Below are 14,222 nucleotides of genomic sequence, written 5' to 3' on the forward strand. Positions count from 1 at the left end.
AGAATCCGTAGGGCCAAATCGGAAGCCAGAGATCTCAGTCTTTGCTCTCTGCCTTTGATCCAACTGAGTCCAAACCTTGGGCCCATAGGACTCCTATGGATCTGTTTCCTCAACTCCAAATGGGCTTGCCAATTCTGTCCTGCTGATCCCACTTTATAACAAGCAAGGGGCCCCTCAAGGCTTTACCCCTGGGGAGGCTCTATCCACTGGGCAAGGACTTTCTAAGCAAAGGGGTTGGTACTGGGACAGGAAGGTGTTGAGAGGGGCCGCCAGCAGGTTGGGCTGGGCTCATCCTTGGCCAGAGTGGGCAGGGGTAAGGCCAGGTAAGGCCAAATTTGGATCATCTCACCCACAAGGCTGAATACTTTTTCCAAAATAGAGCAAGTCAGGGTCCCACCTGAATTCAAACCTTGGCTCTACTAGTTGTATGGTCTGGAGATGCCAGTGCCCACCTCTGAGGGTTTTTGTGATGACTGAGAGATTACGCATTGGGTCCTTGGCACATGATTAACACTCAACAAATCCATAGTCCCCACTGTCAGACCAAGGAATCCTTCGTCTATTGCGATGGGGCCCGTCAATGCACAGCTCAAGCCTGCCTCTTTGAGGAAGCCTGCCCTAAGCAGCACTCTCTGAGCTCGGATGGCTGGAGATGACCGAGCTAGAAGTAGCTGGGCTGCTGCGCAGTACAAGCCCTGCATCCTACCGCAAGGGAGGAAGGTGAAGCAGAGAAAAGGCAAGTGGCTTGCCCCAGGTCACATAGCTACCTGCCGTGTTTCAGTCAAGTCCACTGTTACATATACTTTTCTAGAAAGTTCTAGTTCCTAACTATATATAGTTCTGCACAGTTTTGTGTTGTTTGCCCACTTAAACTTTTTGTTTTGTTTCTGTTGGGGCAGAATCTTTACATATGACCATAGTGTCTGGGACAGAGTTGGGCACACAAAAGTGAACCAAGACATGCTTGTTGCTGGCAAAATCTGTAAGATCTAGGGTGTATATCTTTCTGCCTCTTTCTAACTGGCTTGAAACTTAAAGTGGCCAAGGCCCATGAATAGAGCAGGCCCCTCAATCACTGTGTGAGGATACAAAGTAAAGGGAGAACTGTGGCCAGCAAATGGCATCTTTGTGGGATGCCTGCAGACAAGACCAAGCCTCCTGCCTGGCCAGCCCTGACACCCAGTGTGGGTGGCTTCCCAGGACTGGAAGGGTCCAGCTTTTTGCCAGTTACATCTTCACTCCAGGCTCACAGCCCTGGGCAGGAGGCAACCAAGGGAAGAAACTGTTATTCCTACCTATCCACACCTGTCACTGTTAAAATTGCCCCAAGCCTTAGCAGGCTCACTGGAAGCAGGAGATGGTGGTATACAAGACGGGAAATAAAGCCAAGGTGGTACCCTTACCTGGGTGGCATCTGCTGAGGGGCCAGAGTGTACCCCCCACTTAGGACAGCAGCACCAAGACATGTCTGGGAGAACCTGGGCTCAGCTCAGTTCAAAGACTCCCCGCCCCCCATTGCTCTTTCCCCTTCCTCCACAGAAACAAACAGGAGTCTGGTGAGGGGCATGTCATCATTTTAATGATGTAGATCTTTGGTGTTTCCCTCATTAGCAGTCAGACTATCCCCTCTCCTCCCACCACAATGTTTCTATGATGAGTTACAGAAATCACATTTTCATACTAAAAACAAAATAATCAGAGCCTTGATTTTTTCCACTAGAAACTACACGTACAGTTCAAGATTCCACATGCAACACCTTAAATCACAGACCAAGACCTCACATTCTGACCTGGAGTCTCATCCCCTCCCCAGCCTTGGCTGGCTCTGGCCTAGGCTCAGATAATACTGACACCCACAGGTGCTGCTCTGAGGGCCTTCAGGAGTGGGGAGGGAGGAGCTTGTGGACAAGCCCTGGGGGCTGGCCAGCCCACACCCCCCACTCCTGAGCGAGGACCTGCCCACCATCCCTGGACCCCGTCCTGTATCAGGCAAGCAGGCCCCACACCACAGTTGTCCCCATTAGCAAATGCAGGAAGTCCCTGTCCTCGGGAACCTGGGAGACTGGCCTGAGCCCTGAAAGTGGTCTCTGGGAGGGGAGACGAGAGAGGCTGAAGCTCTAGAAGGCTCAGAGATAGATGGTTTCTGGGGGCCAGGCAGCTCCCCTTGCTCTTTGAGTCCTGGTGGCTCGGCCCACACAACAGGTGGACAGGGCAGAGCTGCCTCACTGGCCACTGCGCAGGGATGGTTTGGACCAGATCTGGAAGACTGTTCACCCTCTAGGGCTCTGTTCAGGGCAGTGTCCCTTGAGCCATTTCTAGGAGAAAGGGGGGGGCTCATGGCAGGAATACCCACTTCCTCCTTTTCACACCCTGCACAGTAGTGTGGCTCCCCTGGGCTTCAGATACCAGAAGGTTCTAGTTCCCTGAGGCAAGCCTTGCCTATCTGACTGCCTCATGCCCGCTGGCTCCGACCTCCTCCTGACCCCCAACCTCCTGCTCCTGTTCCCTGATGCAGCCCGCAGCTCTCCTGTGTGGACGGTTCCCAGTCAGCTGTGAGGTCCGACTTCTGCTCAGCGGTTTGAGGGGAGCATTGGCGCCCGCATCTGCCTCTACCTGTTCCGTGGCTCCCCACTGGGGCCTGCCGCTTCCCCCCTGCTGCCGCCACGGTCAGGAAGGTGGCTGTCACTGGTCAAGTCGCAGTGCAGGGCTGGTCCCTCAGTGCCGGGAAGGGGGGCAGGAGTAGGGGCAGGGGAAGGTGAAGGCAGGGGGGGCTGGGGGGGCTCCCGCCCAGGGGCACTGGGCTGGTCCCAGGAGGCTGTCCGGGGGCTCAGGCCCCGCTCTGCCAGCTGCCCAGGTTCCGGGAGCAGTCTCCGAGAGGTGGAGGGCTGGGGCGAGGAGGTGCGGGCAGCCCCGGACTCAGTGCCTGTCTGGGAGCTGCGGTGAATGCGGTGGCTGACGATGATGTTGTTGCCGAAACCACCCATGGAGGCCATGGTGGTGCTTTGCTCGCGCTGCACCACGGCGGTCATGCCCCCTTCAGCCATCAGCCGCTGGATCCTGCTGAGCGCATCTTCCCCACCCGCGCCGTACTCGGAGCCCTCACCTGGAAGGTACACAGCGAGAGATGGAGGGAATGAGTGGCTGGCCTGTCCTCTGAGCTGGGGAGGCAGCTGCTAATAGGAGCTGGGGGAGTCTAAAAGCAGAAACAAGAAGCCATTCCCTCGTTCTGAGAATCACTTGAGAGTGATTAGAATGATCCTGATACTTGTTTTACTGGAGGGGGAAACAGAAGCTTATGATGGCAATGAAGTAGCCAAGGCTCCTCAGCCAGTTGAGATGCATAACTGGACCAGAAGGCAGGGGTTCAGCTGGAACCTTTTGGCACCAGTGGCAGGCTAGTTGTTAACTGAATGGAGGCAGCTGAGAAGGGCACAACTAAGGTGCCTGCCGGCTTGCTGCCGTGGGTAACCTGGTGGCCCCGGGAGAGGGCCTGCTGCCGACCTTTGGGAAGAACGGGCCCCACAGAGCCCGGGCCAGAGGAAGCCGTCTGCTCTGCCTCATCCCAGGGCTGTGCTGTCTCTCCTCAGTGTTCTGTTCACGTCGCTTCCTCCAAGTCCACGGGGAAGACGGTTTTAACCGTTCCCTAGAAGGCATCCCATCGCCTTCTCTCTCCCACTGTCCCCAGTTGTGTCCACACACTGTTCTCCTGGGGCTGGATGGCAGCCACACTCACCTCTCCCTGGAGACAGGCACCTTCCTGTGTCTCCAGGGAGGCAGAAAAGGTTCCATTCCTCTCCTGGAAAGGGCTGGGCACTGCCTTGTGTGGGAACAGACAAGGCTTTGGCTCAAATCTCAGTTGTGTGTAACCTTGGACAGATCCTGTAACATCCACATTCCTCAGTTTCCTGGCTTTTTTTTTCCTCCTTAGATTTTATTGATTGATTTTTGGAGAAGGAGGGAGGGAGGGAGGGAGAGGAGAGAGGGAGAGAGAGAGAAGCAGGAAGCATCTACTTGTAGTAGTTGCTTCCTGTATGTTCCTTAACCAGGCAAGTCTAGGGATTCGAACTGGTGAGTTCAGAATTCCAGGTTGATACTTTATCCACTGTGTCACCACAGGTCAAGCTTTCCTGATTTTTTTTTTAAAAAGTTAACTTATTGATTGATTTTAGAGAGGGAGTGAAACATCATTTGCGGTTCCATTTATTTATGCATTCATTGGTTGATTCTTGCATGTGCCCTGACCGGGGATTAAACCCATAGCCTCAGCATGTTGGGACATTTAACCCACTGAACTACCTGGCCAGAGCCAAGCAGTTTCCTGGCCAGTAAAAGCAGGATGAAAACATCCAGCGGGCAGTGCTGGGCAGAGGGATGAGAGAATGCTTGTCAAGTGCCTGGCACATGGCGGGCCTAGGGTCTGGAGTGGAGCTCCGCCCTGAGGGACCTTCCCTCCAGCCTGTGCTCAGCCCTCCCTGGGAAGACAGGCAGCTGGAGCCTGTGGGCAACTATGCCAAGACCCAGGGCTCCATGGCTGGCCCGACTGAATTGCTGATTTGTGTCCTCTGGCTACTTGCTGGCAGTCTGGGATTTTGTAGATTTGGGGATTTTGATAGTGAGTTTTTTCTTTTTGGGGTAGTTGTTACCAACAGCTGTTTTGCAAGATTTTCCTTGCCCCTCCGTGCCCAGGCCCTTCCCTCTGCCCATTGTTACAGCTGGGTTCCCAGGCAGCCAGTTCACAGCTCTGATGTCCAAGGCTCCAGGAGACCTCCTCGCCCTTGTCTTGCACTGCAGCCTCCTGGCTCTTACTGCAGGGGCGGCAGGACTCTGCCTGGGCTTTTGCCCATGTCCAGCTTGCTTCCTTCCACATCTCCTGGTTAACTGTTCACCTATCCCTCAAGACAGCTGCTCACCCATGCTCCCCCCTCTGACAGCTCAGTGTCAACTCCCAGGGCACAAGGAACCAGGGCTCGGAGCGCTTCTTTCAGGGAACAAGCCGTCCAACTGTGAGTGGGGCAGAGGAATGGTTAACTTAGGGCCCCCGGTGTCAGCAGTTTTACCATGGGAGCCAGAGGGCTGCCTGGGGAGGCTCAAGGGGCCCGCATGTGCTCACTGCCATGCCCACTGCTTTCCCAGAGCTCCGCACTGAGGGCCTCCCAGCCAGCCTGGGACATGGGCCAGCTGGCACCACAGCTCACTGTGCGGAGCCCTGTGCCAGGGGACCAGCACTCGTTCCATGTAGCACACTTCCAGGGGCAAGACATGGCTGCGTCCTGCTGTCCTATCCCACTGCGCCTGTGGCTCTGGTCCTAGCCACCTCTCATCACGGACATATTTCCTGCCTGGTCTTGCTTTTTATTTTTATTTATTTATTCATTTTAGAGAGGAGAGGGAGAGACAGAGAGAGAGAAGGGGGGAGGAGCTGGAAGCATCAACTCCCATATGTGCTTTGACCAGGCAAGCCCAGGGTTTCGAACCAGCGACCTCAGCATTTCCAGGTCGACGCTTTATTTATTTTTTAAGAAGGCGATGTTTTGTGTGTTTTTAAAATTTTTTTTAAAATTTATTCATTTTTAGAGAGGAGAGAGAGAGGGAGAGAGAGAGGGAGAGACAGAGAGAGAGAAAGAGGAGAGAGAGAGAGAGAGAAGGGGGGAGGAGCTGGAAGCATCAACTCCCATTATGTGCCTTGACTAGGCAAGCCCAAGGTTTCGAACCGGTGACCTCAGCATTTCCAGGTCGACGCTTTATCCACTGCGCCACCACAGGTCAGGCTAGTCTTGCTTTTTTTTTTTTTTCCCCCCTGTATTTTTCTGAAGCCGGAAACGGAGGAGACAGTCAGACAGACTCCCCATTGTACAATATTTATAAGGGCCAACACGAGTTTCCCAGCTGGAACTGGCTGCTCTGTCCCTGAGCCCTGCAGGGCCCATGCCTTTCTTCCTTCCTATTTATTTTTAAAGACTTACTTATTTTACAGGGGGTGGGGGATGAGAAGCAGTTGCTTCGCTCTGTTCACTGGTTGTTGTTGTATGTGCCTTGACCGGGCAAACCTGGGGTTTTGAACCAGCAGCCTCAGGCTTCCAGGTCAATGTTTTATCCACTGTGCCACCACAGGTCAGGCCCACACCTCTCTTTCTAAGAGTTATCTGTGGCTGTGACATCAACCCTCTGGGCTATAAATTCCTGAAGGCCTCAGACTGAACTGTTTTTTTAAGTGCACATATGTGAGAGAGACTAATAGGATGGGACAGAGATCAGCTGAGGCACTTTAGTTGTTCAATGATTACTTCTCAAATGTGCCTTGACCAGGGCGGGGGCTCCAGCCCAGCCCTTTGTTCGGCTCAAGCCAGTGACCTTTGGGCTCAAGCCAGCAACCTCGAGGTTTCAAACCTGGGTCCGCATCGGCCTAGCGTGCGGAGGACCCAGGTTCAATTCCCGGCCAGGGCACACAGGAGAAGCACCCATTTGCTTCTCCACCCCTCCGCCACGCTTTCCTCTCTGTCTCTCTCTTCCCCTCCCGCAGCTAAGGCTCCACTGGAGCAAAGATGGCCCGGGTGCTGGGGATGGCTCTGTGGCCTCTGCCTCAGGCGCTAGAGTGGCTCTGGTCGCAACATGGCGACGCCCCGGAGGGGCAGAGCATCGCCCCCTGGTGGGCAGAGCGTCGCCCCATGGTGGGCGTGCCAGGTGGATCCCAGTCGGGCGCATGCAGGAGTCTGTCTGACTGTCTCTCCTTGTTTCCAGCTTCAGAAAAATGAAAAAAACAAACAAACAAAAAAAAACCCCAAAAAAACCCCTGGGTCCGCAGGTCCCAGGTAGACACTCTATCCACTGCGCCACCACCTGCTCAGGCTCAGACTAAGTTTTATTCACCTTTGGGTTCAGTGTCTAATGCGTGGTCTTGAACTTGGTGTATTTATCAGATGAATGTATGAATGAATAAAAGGGCTCCCAGGCTACTTAGAGGTGCACCAGACTTAAGGTGGCTTCTGAATATTGATCACATGTTCCTCTCTGCTGTGGGCGCAACACTATGTCTGTTTCCTTTCTGGATTTCCTTTTTTATTTTTTATTTATTTATTTATTATTTTAATTTTTTTCCTGTATTTTTCTGAAGCTGGAAACGGGGAGAGACAGTCAGACAGACTCCTGCATGCGCCCGACCGGGATCCACCCGGCACACCCACCAGGGGCGACGCTCTGCCCACCAGGGGGTGATGCTCTGCCCCTCCGGGGCGTCACTCTGTCCCGACCAGAGCCACTCTAGCGCCTGGGGCAGAGGCCGAGGAGCCATCCCCAGCGCCTGGGCCATCTTTGCTCCTGTGGAGCCTCGGCTGCGGGAGGGGAAGAGAGAGACAGAGAGGAAGGAGAGGGGGAGGGGTGGAGAAGCAGATGGGCGCTTCTCCTGTGTGCCCTGGCTGGGAATCGAACCCGGGACTTCTGCACGCCAGGCCAACGCTCTGACACTGAGCCAACCGGCCAGGGCCTCCTTTTTTATTTTAATAAAGATTATATTATTGATTTTAGAGAGAGGAGAGCAGGTGAAATGCCGGGGGGAAGGAGCAAGAAGCATCAACTCATAGTTGCCTCTCGCATGGTCAAGCCCGGGGTTTCAAACTGGTGACCTCAGTGTCCCAGGTGGACACTCCATCGACTGCACCACCACAGGCAAGATAGGACTTCCTTTTTGAGAGAAGAGATAAGCTTCATCTCTAAAACTGATTCCCTCTGTCATACCTTTGAATTCATGGTCCATAATAAATAAGACCAGGCATAAATAAGTGCTCAAAATAGATGGGATGAAAGAATTAAAAATATACACATCAATGTTTCCTCAGGGCTGGGTGCAGACAGCGTTAGCCTAGAGCAGGGGTCTGGACCTATGGCTCGGGAGCCAGATGAGGCTCTTTTGATGGCTGCACCTGGCTGGCAGACAAATCTTTAATAAAAAAATGTTAAAAATATAAAACATTCTCATGTATTACAATCCATTCATTTCCTACCGCTCATGTTCATGGTTGTGGGTGAAGCCAATCACAGCTGTCCTCCGGGACAACACCAAATTTTTATTGGATAATGCGTAATGTACACAGGTCATTGTATGGCTCTCACGGAATTACATTTTAAAATATGTGGCATTCATGGCTCTCTCAGCCAAAAATGTTCCTGACCCCTGGTCTAGAGAGCCAAGCCGGGCTTTGTCTTCTGGAAACTCTAAGCCAAGGCTGGGAACCTCTGAAGGCAGCCAGCACATTCTTCAGGAGGAAAGCCCTTTGCGGACTGAGGGAAACAGCATCTTGACCAGGGATCCAGCTATTAGCACCAGGAGCAGTGGTAGCCACAGGGGTCAATTCTGTTATCCCTTTTCCTGCAGCAAAAACATTTCTTTTTGTCTTTGAAAAATGGGAAACTGACTTAGTGTTGACAAGAGATCTTTTCCTTGGCAAGTTCTCAGGTATACTCTGGATGCAGAGGCCAGGGTGGGTCAGCAACATCCCTTAATGCCCTGTGACCTCATTTAATTCTGGGGGCTTCACTGCCCAGAAGAGGGAAGTGAGGCAGAGTCAAAGGAGAAGCTGCCCTTCCTCCCTCAGCGGGCATGCTGGTCCTCCTGGCCTCTCCCACCTCACTCTGGCTTTTCCCTGGCCCAGGGACTGGGCTACTGCTACTATCGTCTGTATCAGACAAGAAAGAGGCCCAGACAACCTTTGTCCAGTGGTCAGAGGTGCAGCCTTGGTGTGGCACAGTCAAGCTCAGGGGCAGGCCTGTCTGCACTCAATTCTTTCCTTCCACATGCTTCCTGTGTGCCTACTGTATGTCAGGCAGGCACTGGATCAGGGCTGGGAACAGTGAGACCAGGGAATGCTCCCTCCCTTTCTGAGTTGCAGGGTAGGGAAACTTTAAAGCAAAAAAGCTGACACCTGCCAATTCCTTCTGTGGAGTGCTCTTAGAAAGAGCTGAATGGACTTAAATCAAATTTTTACAGCACAAGAAAAGGAGCAGGCCCTGGCCGGTTGGCTCAGTGGTAGAGCGTCGGCCTGGCGTGCAGAAGTCCCGGGTTCGATTCCCAGCCAGGGCACACAGGAGAAGCGCCCATCTGCTTCTCCACCCCTCCCCCTCTCCTTCCTCTCTGTCTCTCTCTTCTCCTCCCGCAGCCGAGGCTCCATTGGATCAAAGATGGCCCGGGCGCTGGGGATGGCTCCTTGGCCTCTGCCCCAGGCGCTAGAGTGGCTCTGGTCACAACAGAGCAACGCCCCGGATGGGCAGAGCATCGCCCCGGATGGGCAAAGCATCGCCCCCTGGTGGGCAGAGCGTCGCCCCTGGTGGGTGTGCCGGGTGGATCCCGCGGGCGCATGCGGGAGTCTGACTGTCTCTCCCCGTTTCAGGCTTCAGAAAATTACAAAAAAAAAAAAAGAAAAGCAGCAGTACTGGGAGCCTGGGAGCTGTCCGGTGCTAGCTGATGGGAATGGTGCTGAGAGAGGGGCAGGCCACGAACAGTCATGACTGCAGAGCTGTTTCCACATGAGTAAGTTTGGGCCCCTGGTGTGCGCTATGCAGGTGATACCCCCATGCCCCAACCCTGTCTTCTAGCTACTGAAGCAGGCTCAGTTCTCAACATGTGCTAGACATGCCACAAACAGGAACCTGCCAGTGGTCCTCTGTGCACAGTGTGGTTTTTTTCTTTTTTTGAGCGAGTGAGCGAGCGAGAGAGAGACAGGAAGGGAGGGAGAAGCATCAACTTATAGTTGTGGCACTTCAATTGTTCATTGAGTGCTTCTCATATGTACCTTGATAGGGGCGCTCCAGGTGAGCCAGAGACCATGGGGTCATGTCTATGATCCTTCACTCAAGCCTGCAACCTCAGTCCTCAGCATCCCAGGTCGACGCTCTATCCACTGCTCTACTGCCTGGTCAGGCTTGAGTGTGGTGTTTTTGAACTTGGTGACCTTGCAGGTGCTGTCCCCTCTACCAGGAATGCCTCCTCCCACTCCAATCCCACTTTGTTCAACTAACTCCTACTCACGCTTGAAGGCTCAGCTCAGAGCCACCTCTTCCAGTAGTCTTCCCTGAGCCCCAAAGCCACGCATGGCACCTCCTTTGAGTTTCTGAGGTCCTTGTCAAAAGAAGTCATTAACTGCCTCCCTCTCTAGACTTCAAGTTCATTGGTGAAGGACCAAGGCCTACTTGTCTTTTTTCCCCTTTTTGTCTTTATAGCTCAAGCAGCTGATACAGGGTTGACAATCAGTAAACAGAGGGTAAGCTCAACCCTGAGGGGCCGCCTAAGCTGTCTTTAGCATGTGGATGGTCTAAGGAGCCTTCAGCTCTCCTCACTGAGGCCCAAAGCTCGTGTCCACACCAAGGGGGTGGTGTCCACACCAAGGAGGTCTCCACCCCCAGAGGAGTCATGGGCCTGGAGGCCCTGGCTGGTTAGTGCGGTCAGTTGGAGCATCATCCTGAAACACCACGGTTGGAGGTCCGATCTCTTTCTCCCTCTCCCCTTCTTCCTCTGTTTCTTTAAAATCAATTAAAAAAAAGTCACAGGCCTGAGATGTAGGAGGTGACCTGAGCCACAGACCGAAAGGGAGTTCACTTTTAAAGTTTTCAGGTCATGACAGTAAGAGACAGAGCCCTGTGGGGGGACAGTGTAGAAAACTGCTCTCTGGGCTGAGGCAGGTCGGTTACTCGCCTGAGGCGCACGCCTTCTCATGTGGTCTCGTCAGCAAACGGCAAACAGACCTGGAAAACGCGTGTCTGTTTGGAGGCCGGCTAGTTTGGAGCTGGGACCAGCAAGGGGGCTGGGGTAGGAGGTGAGTCGAGTGACTGAGTGAGAACAGGCTGTTTAACACAGCTGCTAACAGACTCTCAAGTGGCTCCAGCTCTACCGCTGGGAAGTGCTAATTGGTTCTTAGAAGCGTGAGCCAGGACCTGAGCCAGGGAGACTGGTGGAGCCACACCTGAAAGAGGTGCGAGGAAGGGGCTGACGATATGCTGAGTCTGCAGCCAAAAGGGCAACAACCCACAGGTGCAGCAGGAGCACGAGGGCCTCACCTGTGGCGGTCCCGCATCGGCCACACTTGCAGGGAGAAGACAAGCTCCCCTGTGGGTGGCCCGGGAAGCCCGAGGCCTGGGAAACAGGTCTGGAATGAGGGCCAGCAGCAGGAAGTTTCTCGTAGCTTTTTCCACCCGGCTAGGTTCTGTGCTCTCTCGGGAGGAACGCTTCCGCCCTCCTGGTTTTAGAGGAGAGGACACTTGGAGGGAATGCGGTAAGAGCAGCTCAGCTTGCTGGAATCGGTGACAGATCAGAGAAGTGATGCTCCTGTCTGAGGAGGCTGCTAATGCCGCCAGGAGGGCACCACCAGACAGGCGGGGTCCTCTCCCTGACTGGGGACCGGCACCCTCTCAGCACCACCTGTCCGTGCACAGGGGTAGGGAGCCTTCAGGAGGGGCGATGACGCTCCCAACTGCCCACTGGAAACATGCCAGCCACGTTTCCCCTCTAGCCTGACGTGGCTCTCACCTTCCCCAGGACCCGAAGCTGCTGTCCCTGGCTCCTGTAGCTCCCTCTCCGTCTGCGTTTCGGCATTCTGCAGCTGAAGGGCCAGAGTCTGGGTGCCCTGAGATGTCACCGAGGTGGTGGGGTTCCGGGGCTGTAGCCCAATTGCATTCATCAGACCCATGTCTCTGTCTGTCCTCCACGTGGCTCTGCTGGTTCTAGGGGAAGAAAGGTCAACTAAGGTCAGGCAAGGCTTGGGACAGTGCCCCGCGCTCCCACAGCTACCTCCCCACGCAGCGAACTCCTCTGTGTCCATTCTCTTTCTCGCTCAGCCCACGCCCCGGGCAATGAACGAATGCTGCAGAAGCACCAATGGAGCAAACCCAGCTGGTTTGGCCACTGCCTTAAACAAAGGGGGATTTCTGGTGAGGCAGACACGGCTGAACTTAAAAGACTCTTATTTGGATACAGGAAGCCACTGAGATGGGACAAGCAGTGAGGAGGAGAGGGACCTTTCTCTCTCTGGCTTTTCTGGAATTCCCACTGGATCCCCACTTTGGAGAAAAGGCGCAGGGACTGGTGAAGCTGCCCCGGGACCCGTCGAGCCCTCCGGAAAGCTGCCGTGAGTAAGGCCCAGGACAGAGCCAGCGCTGCCTCTCCTCAGCCATGTCCCAGGCACTGACCCCTGGGACAGCTAGGGCAGGCAGCAGAAGGAGACCAAGACTTCCGAAAGGGTCACCAGTCACTCATATTTCTAGTTCTTTCTGGGGACTAGTCCTTCTACTGGGCCCTCTAGGAAATAGTGATTACCTTTGTTTTCTCAAAATGTTCGTCTTTATTAACGAGTTAAGTGACACGAGGATCAGTACTGGGCCCCTACTCTCTGCATGGCCCTTGGACTGCAGCTCCGGGCAGCGTGGTCCCAGAGGCCCTAGTCACCTGGAGACCACCCAGAGATTCTCCCTGGGATATGAGCAGACTCCCTAGGACAGGACCCCTCTCCAGTGCCCTGGCTTCTCCCCGTACCCCAGTGTGGCCAGGATGGGAGAGGACCAGAGGGTGTCCTAGCTTGTTCTAAATCAAGACTCTGAGAGCAGTTTTTTATTCTATCTTAGCCATGGACACGATTTTCTTGAATGAAATTATGTGCAAAGGCTCAATGCATGAACCAGCTCCAAGAGGAGCTGTTCCGGCGAGGAGGGCCCCCAGAGAGCCCTGGATACAGTCTTAAGGACGCTGCTCCAGGGCCCATCAGATGCAGGAGGAGGGGACAGGCCTCCAGCCAGAGTGCCCGCCTCCATCACAAACTCACCCAGGCCTTTCACTGCTCCTACTGCTGGAGTGGACGGTGAAGACAGTCTCATTCAGCTGGTCCCAGTAGTACTCAATACCAGAGTTTGAGGCCCTGAAAACCAGTTGGGAAGAATGGAGGAAAGGTGGGAGGCATTAGAGGGAGAATGGCCAGAACTCTACAATCCCAAGGCTCTGTAGACTGTGGCCGGGAGGTCCTCCTTCCTCACTCCTGGGGCAGGGCTGAGACCAAGACCGCGACACTCAGGATGCTCAGTGCCGGGGCTCGGGAACATGTCAGACAAACGGCTGCAGAGGTGGATTGTGCCTCTGCCTTTCCTCAGACAAAGCCTAATGGCTCCTCCTTGGGGCTAAGAACTAGCTGAAAGATAGACACATCAGATGCAGACGCTGGGTTCTGAGTGTTCTTCAGATATAGAGAAAGGAGCTAAGATAGTAAATGAGAGGCTAGAAAGGCCCTGAGAAGTCAGGGTGCCTAATGGCACACTCAGTGCTCAGAAACAGGTTCCACAAACAGAGTGCAGGCTCCGGGCAGCCATGGGGCACGCGCGAAGGAACACAGGGCGCCTGACGTTGTCCACTTGCCTGGAACTCAAAAGTCTATGCAGAAAAGAGCTGCCACTGAGCTGTTTGAGTCCCATCTCCTTCTACTCTAGACTAGGGCTTCCTTTGCCAGGGTAGGCTGGACAAGCAGTTGGGCAAGTGCTCCTAGAGCTGAGGAGACCCTCAGCATGCTCACAACTTCTTAACAGGGAAGGAAGGAGAGAACCTCGAGGTAATGGTCTGGACTGCTACTCTGTCGAGTTCTCCTGGCTTTCCACCTCCTCCTGGTTCCCCACGCCCCTGCACTGTCCTATCAACTAGTTTCTTCCAGTCTCACTGGGGCTCAGCTGCCAGAGGGAAGCGGTGGCCTCTCCTCTTCCTGTATTGATTTACCTTCTCAGGTAGCAATCTGGCTCAGTGGTGAATCCCAAACACAAGACTGCTTTGCTTCCAGAGGTTCCGCCCTGGAAGGTGTTACCTACACCAGTCCCTGTGGTTGAGGGCAAGGTGCTGATACTGGTGGGCAAGGCAGGGGGACAGAATTTGGAAAAGAAGTATCTTAGAGCCCTTTGATTAGAACTCTGGCATCTGTACAGAGACCCTAAAATATACTCAAAACAGTCAGCTCTGCTCTGAAATGGGACAGGACACGCCCATGTGCCTGAAGGGCTCTGCTGTGGCCTGAAGTGTGTGTTGAAGCCCCATCCCCCAATGTGACTAGGTCTGGAGATACTGTCTTCAGGAGGTAATTAAGGTTAAATGAAGTCATAAGAGACACTAATCCAATGGGACTGTGGCCTTATCACCATGTGAAAACACAGTGAGAAATGGCCATCTGCAAGTCAGGAAGAGTCCTCACTAGATTCAAACCATACTGACA

General features: G+C 54.0%; 1 protein-coding gene across 20 annotated transcripts in view; it reads right to left on the minus strand.

Annotated features, from left to right (window-relative positions):
• Positions 1–1,566: 1,566 nt before the first annotated feature.
• AMBRA1 (autophagy and beclin 1 regulator 1) overlaps positions 1,567–14,222 on the minus strand; it is a 237,122-nt gene continuing 224,466 nt past the window's right edge. For all 20 annotated transcript variants that reach the window (XM_066251426.1, XM_066251422.1, XM_066251424.1 and 17 more), the window contains 3 exons: positions 12,801–12,893; positions 11,513–11,706; positions 1,567–3,103 (listed from right to left, as the gene is read on the minus strand). In XM_066251426.1, coding sequence (XP_066107523.1) covers positions 2,610–3,103; positions 11,513–11,706; positions 12,801–12,893 — 781 coding nt within the window. In that variant the 3' untranslated portion in view covers positions 1,567–2,609. The remainder of the gene's footprint in view (positions 3,104–11,512; positions 11,707–12,800; positions 12,894–14,222) is intronic.

The sequence above is a fragment of the Saccopteryx bilineata genome, chromosome 1 (assembly GCF_036850765.1).
Source record: "Saccopteryx bilineata isolate mSacBil1 chromosome 1, mSacBil1_pri_phased_curated, whole genome shotgun sequence".
Classification (NCBI taxonomy): domain Eukaryota; kingdom Metazoa; phylum Chordata; class Mammalia; order Chiroptera; family Emballonuridae; genus Saccopteryx; species Saccopteryx bilineata.